This window comes from Oxyura jamaicensis, chromosome 5 (genome assembly GCF_011077185.1).
Source record: "Oxyura jamaicensis isolate SHBP4307 breed ruddy duck chromosome 5, BPBGC_Ojam_1.0, whole genome shotgun sequence".
Lineage (NCBI taxonomy): Eukaryota > Metazoa > Chordata > Aves > Anseriformes > Anatidae > Oxyura > Oxyura jamaicensis.
In genome coordinates, this window is record NC_048897.1 from 24011518 (window position 1) to 24026797 (window position 15280).

Below are 15280 nucleotides of genomic sequence, written 5' to 3' on the forward strand. Positions count from 1 at the left end.
AAAAATCTGTTGTCAAAAATAACTACTATTTAAAACCTGCTCAAAACCAGACAGGATTTCTGATGAAATGCAGGACCAGCAGTCTGATAATATGTTAAGGATCTGTGGGGAATGGGGCTACTAAAGACTCTAAATTTTAAAAGTATCAGTCTGAAACCACCACATTATACCTTTCTATTTCAAACAAGCCTTCTTTACAAGGCCAGGTCTGAACTTCTCAGCTGCTTGTTCTGAGCCAGTCCCTCCCCTTTTGGGCATGTTCTAGTCAAGCCTTGTTTACAACGAGTTCATAAAATCTCAAATACTGCTGTACTGCTCAGGCTGCTTCCCAAGTCCACCCCCATCAAAGAACAACTTTGGCAGACCCCTCTTGATATCATAAATGATGAAGACAACATTAGCTTTTTTCTTGATTCTGCAAATATTTTACAAAACCTGATGCAGACTTGCTGGCTCTAGACAGCTCTCAGCTATGTTCTGTCTCCCTGAGGTGGTCCCACCCTCGTGACCATGAGTAATCTGGATCTTGTGGAGAGAAAATTCCTTCCCATAAACCATCATCCAATCCATCCACTATACATTCAAAATAGTCACTTTTACATGGGTTTGATGTATTTCAATAAACATTCATTCCTTCCTTGTGTGACTCATGTGATGTTGCCCACACTGGAATGATTTCTATGGTATCACTGAGAGATCAAGTAACAATGGAAAAGGGTTTGGATGCAAGAAGTAAGGATTTAGTTGAGCTCCCAGTTGTGATAAGCCATTCACAACGGGCTCAGACTGGTAGCTGAACTCCCCACCCTTCTGGTGTAATTCAGTGGTGCCCACAGACTTCTCCTGGATTCAGGGCGACTCACACTTAGTCATCCTCCTAAAAAGTATTTATAGAAAGAAAAAAAAAAGAGGAGTCTTTCAAAAGTAGTGAACCAACAAAAATCCATGGATGAAACATCCTTTCTTCTTAATGTTTGCAATATATTACAGATAGAAGTTATCAATGTGAAGCTTGTCTATTTTGGTGATGCAATGTGGTCCCACATGCAGGGACAAAAACTGAAAGGTGTCTTACATTTGCACATAAAAAAATGAGCTTTTAAACTACCAGTTGAGACTCAGCATTACAGACCAAAGTGTCTTCTACACGCGTGTAATGTTCTTTAAAACACATCAAAGACCTTTTATCAAGCTATCATCCATTTAAGACCATTAAAGTAAAAACAAGCTTCAGTAGCCTGTCTTCAGAAGCAGACACCAGTCTCCAACTGTCTTTTGCACCATTCCATCAAGACAATTCACATGATATTTTTTTGAACCTTCAAAAAAGGGCCTTTTAGGCCCTTTTTGCTACATGTTCCTTCCATGTGACTGGAAATGAACTTTAGTGTCACATTTTGTTCTGCTCCTGGGAGATCAGGGAATTCTTGAGTTAGGCTGAATGAGGAAAGAAGCAGTACACCTTCAGCTAATTTCGAGGACAGCTTTAATTTTTCTGAACTGGTGAGCTTACTGACTCAAGCCTTGGTGGCAATTCTGCCTGGTGGTGATGTGAATGAGATTGATTGTAGGAAAAGAGGCTTTTAATTTCTGCTGATACAAGCATAAAAATCTGACTTTACATCAAGACTCTTGAAATTCTTCAAAAGCAGAGTAAAATATTTTCCTAGTGTTTAAAATCAGAGACCTATGAAATAACTTTGCTGAGTTTTCCAATTAGGATATCCCTTTTATCATATGTAGATGTGCACTTATTATACCCTTATTTTTTATATATATATTTATATATTTTAATATATAATTATTTGTCTTATAATTATAAGATATATGCGGTGACAGAAACTGATGAGGCTCAGAGTAAAATGTTAAATATGGTAATTTTATTATACATATCCCAATATCTGCAGTGTCTTCCATTCAAAATATGAATTCTGATACTTTCTATGGACAAAAATTCCCTAATCTGAAACAGGAATGCTAAATTTTGGTCCTAAAGATTTACGACTTACAACATGTCAGTGTTTAAATCTGTATACTTATACCCACCTCACATACAGCAAAAACCTAGAAAAGGGAAACTGAGAAACTTACCAGTAAAGCAGGGGCACTTATAGGGTTAAAGTTTTTGTTAGCTTTCATATCTACAAACACAATTAATGCTGCCTTTCCAAAAAATCTTGTTCAAAAAAATTGAAAGCCTTGAAAACATCTGGCTATTACTTCCATGACTCAGTATTAGATTAGAAACATGAACTGCAAATTTTTATTGTTGTTGTTATTGTTGTTGAAGTAGTTCCTTCTTTAGTAAAGGTACACTTTAAGCAGCAGAAAAATGATTTCAAGTTTGCTTAAAATTAAATATTTTGCTGGATTGGGCCTAGTCTGTTATTCCTATTTGATGCTGTAAAGAACCATTCCAGCAATTCTCCAAAAGTTTATACGTAATTCAGAAGCTTCAGTAAGTCTGGGATTTCTTGTTGAGCTTCTGCACATACATTTACAGTATTCAATCTTTTGCATATGTTAAGAAACAGTATGAGTATTAACAGAAAGAACCGCAAATTTATTTTTATTCCTTCAGCCAAGCCACAAATAAATGACTCTTGCAAACAAACCAAATACTATTTAGTAACGGCAATGTAAATGCCATGGATTTATTTTATTTGGATATAAAATATTAAAGTAAATGATTATTTGCCGTGACACTCATTTTATCATCTTGGAAAAAAAAGCAAGTCTTAGAAAAAGTTCTCTTGCCTTTCTTCAGGAAGCACTCAATCTGCTTTTCAAAGTTATTTAATATTTTTCCAGAGAATAGTTAACTCTAAGCTTACAAATACTGTGTCAGCATGCTTCCTCCTATTGGGCAAACAACTTCAAAATCTAATTTGTTTGTGTTATTGGCCTTACTAAATATTGGTCTTTACAAGTCTGGTTGACACCATTTATATTAACTATGCCAACATTCTGATTTTGTTCTGAAGTATTCCACAACAAGCTGATACTATACAATACAAGCCCAAGAGCTAGCCGATCCAGTTTACTGAGTATACTTAGTGTATTTTGCTACTGATAAATCAATAAAACCATGTTGTAATCTACAAACTTCCATCTCTGTGAAGCAGCTATAAGCAAACTGTAAATGAACACACAGGTCAAAAACTGGGATGCCGTGATTATGTTGACTGTGAAAACATTTGACTTTCATAGAATACATTTTAGTGTTTGAGAGAACGAAGTTTCTGCACTGCTTATATTTTCCTGAAAGACTGAGATGATAAATATTCAAATGATGATAAATATTTGTGTTTATATTGTAACTACACATACTTTAAGAAAACAATATCTGAAATGCAATCCATGATTTACAGAGGTTAAGTAAATGTAAATCATAGTTACACAAAGAAAATAAACACTTGACTTAGATTGTATACTCAGTTTTGTGTTCTTCATCCATGTGAAACTTCCTGTAGTCAGTGGATGTCTTGGGTGTGCAAGGGATGCATTACAGTTTTATCTGTAATTCCCTTTTGTTTGGGATGATTATTATTATTATTTTGTCTTCATTCTGTTAAGTACACCACTGAACATAATCCTGGCATTGGCCATAAACAATCAGATGCTAAAGGCCTCACTATAATTTATGACACCTAAAATACCCTTGAAATTGGTATTCCACAATCTGCTCTGGCATTATCACAGATTAAAACTGTATGAGACTTTTGGTACGGATAAAACAAAATGATCTACTAAGGGCCATCCTCAAAAGACAAGGAAATACCAAAAGAAACTACAAATCGTTAGTACTATCAAGGGTCTTAGCTGTGGCTCAGATCACCAAATCTGTCTTTCAGGACTCCAGTATTCAGAACAGGACCTGCACAGGTACACTCCTCCTCCAGACTGCACAGAGAGCAAGACAGCACCTTGGGTTGGGATTTGTAACAATGGCTATAAAAGAAGAGTGCTCCTAAACTAGCCAGATAGCTTTTGTGTTATTCAGTCAGAAGTTTCTATTTATGCTAACACAAGTCCTCTCTTCTCTGGGTCAGGAAGTTATTACTGCAAGAGGTAGGTAGCACCAGCCACTCCCTCCTTCATAGCCCACAAATCCTAACTGGACTGTAACTGAAGCATGCAATTCAAAAACTGGCAAGCAATGTGTCATCCAGTGAAGATGATTATGATTCAGTGTGGTAAACACATTTCATTACAGATTTGCAAAAGTAATATATTTCCTTTTGTGCAGAATGAATGGTACTTCAGACATAACAAGAGAAACAAGATCTGCTTAGTGATACCAAAAAACACAGCATACCTAGAAAGGTCCAGAGAATATGCCCTGAGTGGCTGAATTTGTTCAGCTCACCTTAGATTTGAATGTTAGTTCAATATCTTATTTCCTCATAACCCAAGAAATTGATTTCACTCTGTATGTTAAATTTATCCGAAGTTGAACACAACTTTATTGGCTTACTAAATTCTTTTATTACAACAAATATGTATCTCTATAAGACTTCTTAATTCATCATTTCACCAGGCATATTATTACAGTCTGAGGGGAATTATTCTGAGAGAAGTCAATGGTGTTAGTGCAGAATTCCAAGTATTTAAATAAATTCTGACCCTACCATGTGCTGTTGTCTGTTAGATCAGACATGGCTTTTTTCACACATTTTAATTAGTCTTAATTCCTCACTAAACCTAATTCCTAAAGCAGACTACTTGCAAGCCCATTGCCCCTAAACCTAATAATTTCACATTGCCTGTTTTTGCTACTCTGCATAATGGTAATATTTTATGTAAGATATTATATACTTGGTACTAGATTTTGTGTTTCAGATTCTCTAATGTTCTTCTTCATGCCTTGCATGCCAAAGAAACTTTACATCAGCTCTACTGCATGGCAGAATTCTTTGGGGTATGTGGTAGTTTTGCGTGTCTGGGAGTCTTCCATCTGGCTAGTGTGGGTTTCCTAAACACTATAAAACCCCACCTGTGGAGATTGTATATCTCTTATGGGCCCCATGGAGTTTATAATCTGCATTTAATCATTGCACGAGGCAGCCAACACATCAGTCCTCATCAAGCAGCTTTTTCAACATTGAATATCCTTTAATAACTTTTGATCCATTCTGAAAGTTCAGAATTATTGCTGATTTTCATTGCTATCTTAGACTGCTACAAGAGTTTCTCCTCCCCTTCCTTGCAAACTCTCATAACCATTGACTTCAATCGTTTATTACAGTAAGTAAAAAATTCTTAGCACTTTGCCCTCACTTGCTTGTCTTTTGAATGTAGCCACTAGCATCTGTTTCACAGTAAATTATGGGTCAGATCCTTAGCTGGGACAAATTAATGTAACTCAGTGCAATAGAGCTAAGCCAATTTACTAAGCCAATTACTAAGAAACTAGCTCTACATTTACATTCTTCAACAAGTCATCAGAACTTACTTTACTTCTCAAAATGCAAGCACCAATTAAATTATTTCCTATATGATATTAAAAGATTCAATTCCAGCAGAAGTTCACAGCAGCAGAAAACATGGTGGTTTTCATTAAAAGCAAAATCACTCTTGACATCAGCTAAATTATTTACTGACACAAATCAGTGAAACTATTAATATCTATAAACCGTACTACTTATCTCCAGTAGTTAACATGATCTCACATTCAGGATACAGTTTTTAAAGAAAAAAAGAAAAAGAAAAAGAAAAAGAAAAAGAAAAAGAAAAAGAAAAGAAAAGAAAAGAAAAGAAAAGAAAAGAGCAGCCTAGTTTTAATAGGCGAGTCTGATCATCTAAATGTGTCATCTTAATAAAACAAGAAATCAAATTATTTGGTTTTGAAAGATGAAAATAAAAGACATGCATTTTCAAAATTTAAAAGAAAACTGAGTTCTCTAACATTTGGTGGTTCCTCCAAAACAAATAGCTCTAAGTCCCAGTGAATGTACAACTTGTTTCTTTTGTGCAGTGCTTCTGCCTGCAATTTCTAATTAACTAGCTCCATTCTTATCTACAACAAGTGACTGAAAGCATACAAGTTACAATATATACTTCAACTAAATATATGTAGGTATGATTTTAAAAGGGAGATAACTAGTTAACAACATTTGCATGAGGCAAAGAGGCTCAATCGGTATAATAAATCAGAAATGCCTGCTTTTAGCTTGTTCCCTGCATAGCTGTGCTGTACTGAATACAATCTGTACATTAAAGATACCATGTTTGCAGTTAAAAATCTCCAGAGACTTTAGACCTATACATAAAGATACTTATTTTACTCTTTTCTGAGACGCTGACCTGTATCCTCATTTAAAAATGAACACCACATCTTTATGTTATTAAATCTTTGTTTTGATCTATTAGTATTCACCAAAGTGCCATTTTATACAACCCTGCACTGAATAGGCAAGGCTGGAGGTAACCATCTGCAGCTTTAGAGTCTGCGTTTGAATTGATGAAAAGAGCTTTGTGTGTTCATTGCCAAGTTTGATTCTTCCAGTCATTAGACATTCCCCTCAGATCGCATCAATGAAGCGGACTCTCTTACACCCATGTGTTAAATTCTCTTCTCCTCATGGTTTCCTTTGCCAGCTATACTCCAGAAAGACTACCGGGTCTTAGCCACATTCTTCTCACAGCTGTGTTAAAAAAGAGCATCAGAGCGTCTTCCCAAAATCCATATGTGTATCTGGTCAGTCCCCTGTCGGAGGGTCACCTCACATTGTGGTGTGATTATTCAAATATTCATTCTTGTTCTTGAACTGCACTGCTCCGACCATTCTGGGAAAGATTAGACCCTCCAGCAAGCACTGGAGAACGTCTTGGACATCAATGTGAAATGCACACAACTCCTGTACTAGCAAGGCAGATTAGTTTTACTTGCAGAGGAAAGGGACTCTAACCACTTAGTTAATATGCAGCCCTTATTTATTTATTTATTTATTTACTCTTTTAAATGTGTCAGATGCTGGTAAGAAATGTTTGTTTTTGTTGTCTCATTGATGGACTTATTTATCAGCATAAGCTAAGAAGCAAAACTAAGTGAACAACTCTGAAAACAGAAATGATGTTCAGAAACACTGGAGGGAAATCCAGGAGCACTCAAAATGGGTGCATTCCAATAACAGTTAGGTGGCCAGAAAACCCACACCTTAGGAAGTAAAGCAAAGATAGTATTTCTTTTATGAGAGACAGTAATTTAATTTGATAAAACTACATGCTTATTCAGAAGATACTTATTTTTTTCTTGTACTCAACAAACTGAAATATTTTATCCAAATTTGTAACTCTCCTGCCTTCCACCTTAAAAGAAAAAAAGAAAAGGAAAAAACAAAACAAAATAAACAAACAACACCAAAAAAAGGGAAAACGTTTCTTTAATAGTTAAGAACAAAACAAGTAAGAATTTCTGGCTCACATCACTTTTATAATTGCTTTGTTCACAGTAAGAACTACTTTGACAAAGCACGCTGAGTATATCTATCATGATTTATGCTGATTTTCATACCTGTATATTTTAGCATTGCACCATCACTTCATAAATTTGAGTTTGCTTTTAGAAGCAGAAAGGCTACATAGAAATTCTACATGCATACCTTCCGCTACAAACTTACACATGTAGCTCTGTGAGTATGCAAGTATGACTGCTCCCATATGCAGAGCTATACTTTACTGAGATGGAATCATTAAATTGTGAGAAAAAAAAAATGAAAGCCCTCAAAGACAAATTGCATTAAAATTCCCCCCAGCTGCAAAGCTGTTGCAGAAAAATAGAACATTTCCTGGAAAAAAAATACATCAAAAGTGGCCTCAACCTTTACTGATAATTGGCTAATATTGATTTGGTATTACATTATAACCTCCTCTGATCTCACTGTCACCAGTAGCCACTCCTCAATCCCAGAGGCTCCAGCAGGAAGGACAGTTTTAAAATATCTTGCTTCCTCTGCTGGCAGAGGCCTTAATTAATTCACAGGCTTTCTCAGCCACCTTCTTCAGGTCAGCCCCATTTCCCTTCTGGGGCTGCACCAGCTGGCTCCCAGCTTCTCCAGCAGGACAAACTTGCAGGGGCCTGTGGCACCGCGCCAGAGCTCCTGGGGAGTCTGTGCCACTGTCCTTGTTCTTTGTTAATGACATATCAAAAATTCTATGCTCTACAGAGCATAAGTTAAAAATCTTAAGTACCCCACAAATTGTCGTAATTTCCTACTGAATAAATATGTGAATAAATATGCACTGTGTTATGTGTACATATTCACATACTTATTTACACACTTCACACAGTTAAAATGTGTATTTGTTTTATAAACCAGAATAGTGCTCTATTCAAAGTCTAATATATACCTTGTTAGTATTTCAAAATCAAAATAGATTCAAACAAATGCTGCTAGATCTGTGGGGCTACTCTCCAACCATCACTATTTTCTGTTTCGCACCCTGCTAGGACTGCAAATCGTCTTTACAAGCGAGAGTACACAGTTGCAATTCATATATCACGCTGCAGTGAGCTGATGCGAGGTGTTCACACTACTTCAGTATCAACAGAATTTGACTATACCTAAGTTCATTACAAGGATATTCCAATCTCCTTCTCCTTCTGGTTCCCAGCTGCTGTTTCATGTGGGATAGGATCCAGAAATTTTTTAGATGCTTTGTGTCCTGATGACTGAAAGCCCAGGACCACTGTTCTGACTTCAGTCTTGCACTTAGAAAGCAACAATTGCAGGTAGGTATACAAATTAAAGAAATTATGGCAACACTGTGCAGAAATTCCATCGCCATTGCAAGCTCTGCATGTGATGCAAACACTCAAGTTTTTAGGAATATTAAAAAATTCTTTAGTGTTGCCAGAGAACAGATTAGCAAAGGCACAGTGAACACTAGTAAATTGCATGATACGAAGACACAAAGTACATATTTTTCAACTTCATTTTAATTATTTTAATTATGTTATTTCTTAGTGAAGCTAATAATTATTTTCCTCTTCAGATTTTTAATTGTTGCTACATTATTCAGATATTTTACTGATTAATATTGGGAAATTACTTCATATAGCTGCTAAATATGTCTCTCAACAGAATTAAATGTTACTTGGGCATTGAGAAGAATAGCAAATCAAGAAAACAGACATTAAAAAACCCTGTTTGGGCTATGCAATGTAGCATCGCATTTCAAAGTACAATCAGCATGCTCTTAAGACAGTACTGATAATTAATATTCCTGTAATTAATACCAAGAAGTCTTTCAGTTGACAGGTTTATAAATTGCCAGTTCCTTTCTGAAAAGTAGAGTATCCTACATCTTGGAAATAAAAAGCAAAGCTAACAAATGAGTTCCTGCCTAATTGCCAAACACTGATTTGTATGAAGCAGTTGAATCTACAAAGGAATTGGGAATTCTCAGCCTGGTTTCCCTGCTGATGAGTAAGAACTGTCTGTGTAGTTCTCCCAGAGGTGTCAGAGGAATCTCTATAGTGTCACACAAGGGTTCTTAGCTCAAAGTAAACACACTTTCCACAAACTCAGCTGCTTAATCTGTTTGCAGGTTGAATTATAAGATGGGGGTGGATGACTCTGGGTGCTGGGAAGACGCACAGAGCATTTCCACAGTTTCTTGGTAAAAAAGGCATGCTATTGTCATCAAAAGGCTTCAACCAATTGTTTAATTTTGCTATAGGCTCAGTGGTGTGATCTTAGCAATAATAAAAACTAACCTTACCAAAATTTTCCCAAGTAGTTGAGCATGTTAAATTGCATAAATTCTTTTCACTATAGCAGTTCACGACTACTTTAATTCTGGTTGTGCCTGCACTTCTACACTAGGCACTGTGGTTACACGGGATTAAACAAGAATTCTCTAAAACAAGAACAAAACAAAAACATTCTTCACTTAGATATAGGTTATCAGTAAATGTTTATACATAAAAGAAAACACAACTTTAAAATCAAGCGGTGTACAGAAAGGTTTAGCCAACATTTTCTTTTAGGTGCTGCAATTATTTTTCATAGGTTTATTTTTATCCAGCACGTTTAATGTACCTGCTGAAGTTTCAAAAACATCTAATGTTCAGAATAAAGATCTGAATGATTCTCAGCCACTGGAGGTTTTAAAAAGATAACTGAAAATATATAATTTCATATACATATATTAATTATATTTTAGGTAGTTACAAATAATTTTTAACATATAAAAATGTAATTTGCATATTTTGTAATAGGAAACCTCAGCATGATTTCTTTTTCAAACAGGAAGAACTCTTATTAGGTCCTTGCAATATATTATAAGCCAACTCCTAGCTACTCTCGAAATATGTTACAGGCATTAAAGTTAAAGAAAAATATGGACTTATGTGAAAATCTGCAATTCAGCCTTGACAGCCTTGGAAGGGTGTGAGAGGGGTATTTTGCAGCTGATGAATGCAGTGCAGCAATGAGAAATGCCGGACTGTGAAGAGGCACTGCCTACACATTTGCCTATATCCCAGCAATCAGACCTGCAGAAGCCTCTGTGCTAGTAATAACGGTCATCACAATAAGGACTTCAATAGAGATGAACTTCAGGTTTTGAAGTTCAGTAACCTTTCAACAGAGAATTGTACGATGGGATGGAGAATGCAACCCCTGCTCACCCATTCAGAGACTTCCTGCTGATTTCAATGAGATTTTGAAGCCATCCCCTAAACAACCCCATCTGCATTTCCTGTATGAATCATACCAGACAAGAAATCACGAGAACCTGAAGGTCCTACCATGCAATTATAAAGGCAAATACTCTGTTGCTATAGAATTGCCATGGGTGTAAATGATTCATCAGAAATGGAAGCACTTTCCTTGTGCCTTGCACATGCAGTACACAGTTTCTGTAACAGTAGTGACAGGCACACACTTTTCCATAGCACTATATAACTGTTAAAATAATGGGCTTCATAACTGAGTAAGTAATGAGTTGAACAGTCAACAAAAAATAAGTCATTTTAAAGGAACTTAGTTCTGAGTACAACAGCATTTTCAGTCACAGGCAAAGGAACGTTTCATTTTTCCACTACAAGTTTTCCTGAAAGAAGGCAAATGACTTACTTCTGAACTTTTTCGTTGGCCTCCTTTGAAGTCTCCAAGGCCTTCTGGAGCTTCAACTCAGTATCCTTCTGCTCAGACTGAGCTTGCTGCAGCTGAGCTGCCAGTTCTTCAATCTGGCCATAGGTAAGGGTCACAACATCCTCCCTGTCTTTCAGTCTACCTTCAGAAGTACTGAAAGCATGGTTAAGCCAGTCCTTCGGGCTCATCCCTTGAGACAAAGGTTTGTGTGAACTAGGGAAAAAAAAGCATACAGTTCATTAAGGTTCAGCTTAAGGCTGAACTGCAAGAATACTACACTCAGTTTAATTAATATTTTTTTCATATTATCATATATGGATCTATATGCATTAATACCAATGTTATTTCAAAGGTGATGGGAAACAAGAGAATACCTCATTTCCACAAGGGTCTTCTACAAATATGTAACAACTAGGAGAATTTTAAAAAGTCAAAAACCTGTTAAACAAACTTATAAAGTAGTAGTATTTTTCAACTGTATCATTCTTACAATCACTTTATGACCTGCAGGAATAAGCTGTTACTGTGATTTACATGAAGTTGAATTAATCAGTGTAAGTTACTGATGTGTTGTTATGTCATGATACAGAGGCCTCTCTTTTAGCAAGCAGACTCATCAACTGAAGGGAGTTTATCTGCAAAATTGAAGATTTTTCAATACAATGAAAGGAATAAAAGTGTTACAATGTACAAACATAATTAAGATATCAGGATTTCTTAGAAATATAAATGATTTATGCATACTAACCAATTCTAAAGGCCCTCAGTCAACATTTTTGTGAGATGGAACTTAAATATTTCTTGATGCTGGTTTAAATGAGCTAGTAACACGTATACTGTGATACACTATGTCTTAAATAGTTTATTTGTGGTAGACAGAGATAGGTTACTTGCCAGCATCAGAGTTTTGACACTGGATACTTCAACATATATAGTGTCCTTCACCATTTTATTACTGGACACTTCAACATACTCCACCATAACTTCTTGGAAAGACCTTCCTCAATCACTGTTTTGGTTTCACTTAGGGAGAAAGTAGACATGTTTACCACCTATTGCACACTGAAGTGCCACAGGTGTATACTCAACTTACTCAGTTTTATACACAATTTTGAGTTATATTCATGGAGATACCAACTAATAGAGCACAAAATAGTAATGCTTCATTTTACAAACCAGAATACAGTACTATATGCTTTGCACTTGAGTGCCTGAAAGTGCCCAGGGAGAACAGAAATTAAAAATGAAATTGAACAGGGTCTTAAGGCCCTGTTCTTCTTCTTAAATGAAGAAGATTGTGTATCAGGAAAAAATTGTCAATGAAGCCTGCAAGACTGCAGAACTATTTTGCATGGAAGCAGCAGCTACCCAATATATTAGGTACCTTTATAACAGAAGTGGGACATTTATAACAAAAGTGGGACATTTATCACAAAAGTGGATATCATAATGAACTTTGTGTTTAAATAAATAATTGAAGTAATTTAAAAAACAAAAACAAAAACAAAAACAAAAACAACTTCTTGAATATCAGAAGCCATTGCTGTATTGATGAATATGACTTGATACCAACCCTTTCATTGATGACCACATAAATATCAAACATTATTTCAGCATAAATTTCTAGTAGCAGTGGAGACTGATTGTAATACTCAAGACATTCTGCATGACAGCAGGTGGTATGCGATAGCATACTTTCTTCCTTTCCAGTTTATTAAGATGTTTGTACAGAAAACATCCTTCATTCTGTCAGTCCACAAAGGAAAATCATATACAAACTAAAATATAATACATATAGAAAAAAAAAAAATGTTCATAAACCAACAGAAATCTAAAAGCTAAAACGTCTGTGTTGGTATGTTATTATGCGTACTACCTGAGGTTGTCTGAAAATAAAATGAAGAAACTTTTCTATTAAATTAAGATATTGAAAATATAAATATTTGTAAAGGGCCAATAAAATCTCTAGAAAATCTCTAGAACATACTCATTAAGAGTTGCACATAACATTTACTGATTGAAATTCCACTATGGTCGAGCACTGATCACCACAGAAAAATACAAAGATATGCAAATAATGTTGAAAGATGTGTACTGAAACACCACTGATGTCTACTTAACATCTGGCGCAAGAATAAATTGAAAAAAAATGCTGAGAAGCTAAACTGTTCAGTGAATATATAGGTCGTTGGTTTTCAACAAAGAAACAAACCAAAAAACTATCTTGTTTATACCAGCTGAGAGCTTTTTTTAAAAAAATATTTTCCTTTCTAGAACATATGAAAAACATGGCCTTTTATTTAAATTCTAAAATACTGTCCCTGTCTGGCTACAACTGGCCCTGAATAATACAGTATGCAATACACAGTTACATGTTTTAACTCATAATGATTGCATCTGAGATTCTGATGTATATATTTTGTAAGTCAGTGCAATTCATATAAATAAAAGCACTGCGGTTGATAAATCTTTCAAACATTTTTTTTAAGACCATACAATTTCCAAAATTCCAGAAGATTATTTCTTCAGATAATATTGATGCTATAAATCAAAAATAAATGAGAGTTCTAGGCCTGAAGAATGGTTCACAAAAACATTCAAACTGTTCCTTGATTTAAGTAATTCACATTTTCATTATATATAAAAAAATAATACACCAACTTTTGCTTGCTATGGCAGTATGAGTCTAACAATTTTTGCTTAAGCCTGGGTCTGAGAGCTTCAGTTAATGGGCCACCTTAACCATATCCAGGAAGAAGAAAAAGTCAAATGTGATTAAGTCACTTATGCAGCTCTGGCAGATAGTAAGAGGTCTCCCCAAAGTCAGAGCAGCTTCAAGCCTGCCATAAATTTCACTAGTTAGAACTGTGCCCAGAGGGACTTGTCACTGGCTGAAAATCAACTGCATGAAGTGCTGCTCTTATAACACTTCTCTCTACCAGGCATACTTTTGCTGCAAGGTGAGAAATGATTTTCCACCTGAAGCAATTACTGAACAACCTTCCACCTAAAGGGGTTGGGGGGGGAAGTAAAAAAGCAAACATTCCCTATTTGTTCCCTCTTTCCTCCCCATCTCCAGTGATAAAACATATCCAGTGTTCCCAAATGCATGTAGGTCTGACCTTGGTTTTCACCACAAATGTCTCTGACACTCAAGTTCTGGAGACTGCTCAAACCTCAGCCTGCACTTGGGATAGCTTTGAAGAGGGTCCCTTCATAGTGCTGAGACCACTCAAAGGCTAGGCAGCATTGATACCTTGAAAATACTACCTCAGAGGTGCTCTTGAGAAACAATCCAATAAGACAATATTTTTTTTTTTTTTTTAAAAAAAAAAAAGTTCATAACACCTAGAAGGACTTTGACATTTTCCTGCAAAGCAGAGGAAATAAAATGGTCAAGTTTGCATTACAGGTGAGTCAGGAGCCTGACAGCTGGTAGACAGGTAACTAGATGACATTGCCCTACCATAGACAAATATTTTATTAGTCTTCCTTCCTCTGTAATTACAAATGTTAAGAGAACTGTTTCCTCTTCAGTACAACCTCCTAAACATCTTTCACTAATTTAGCTGATGGCACCAGCTGTGTTAGCTCAGGCCACAGACCATATACAGTATTAGTACATGTTATGGATAACACAGGCTATGTTCTGTGCATTCTTACAGTCCATCACAGAGTGTCACTACCTCATCTGTAGGATGAGCTCAGGCATCCTCTGTATTTTATATTCTCTCACCAAACCCAAGGATAAGCACTTGTTGGGCAGAGCCCACTAATGATTTTCTTCTGTGTGTCAGCTGGTGATAACACCTTAGGATTTTACAGAATAACATGTTGATTGATAAGCACTGATCATGCATGTCCCTACCACCAAACTCAATTACTTTTGAATTTGGATCCATGGTGAACTGTAGGCTGAATCTCAACATTCTCTCCTGAAATCATCTGGAGAAACCTGTGACCTGCATCGTCTGCATGCCGTATGATTGAAGCACACGTTCATTATTTATAGTGCAAGCTTGAACTGATGATCATCCGTCTTAGAACTTCCATTTTTCAACATATAGAAATTAAACACCACTACATTGTGCCTCCTCAGGCCTCAATCTTTTCACCTTTAATAAGAGCAATGACTAACTACCTTTGCAAGGTGCTCTGAGCTTCACTACTGAAAAGGG

General features: G+C 36.0%; 1 protein-coding gene across 11 annotated transcripts in view; it reads right to left on the minus strand.

The window, feature by feature from the left end:
• The window catches only part of MIPOL1 (mirror-image polydactyly 1), a 190167-nt gene that overhangs the window by 12875 nt on the left and 162012 nt on the right, over positions 1-15280 (minus strand). For 9 of the 11 annotated variants that reach the window (XM_035326968.1, XM_035326966.1, XM_035326967.1 and 6 more), the window contains one exon: positions 11085-11315. In XM_035326968.1, coding sequence (XP_035182859.1) covers positions 11085-11315 — 231 coding nt within the window. Of the gene's footprint in view, positions 1-11080; positions 11316-15280 lie in introns of those variants that run through there. The other 2 variants (XM_035326969.1, XR_004751180.1) reach the window with 2 other exon arrangements.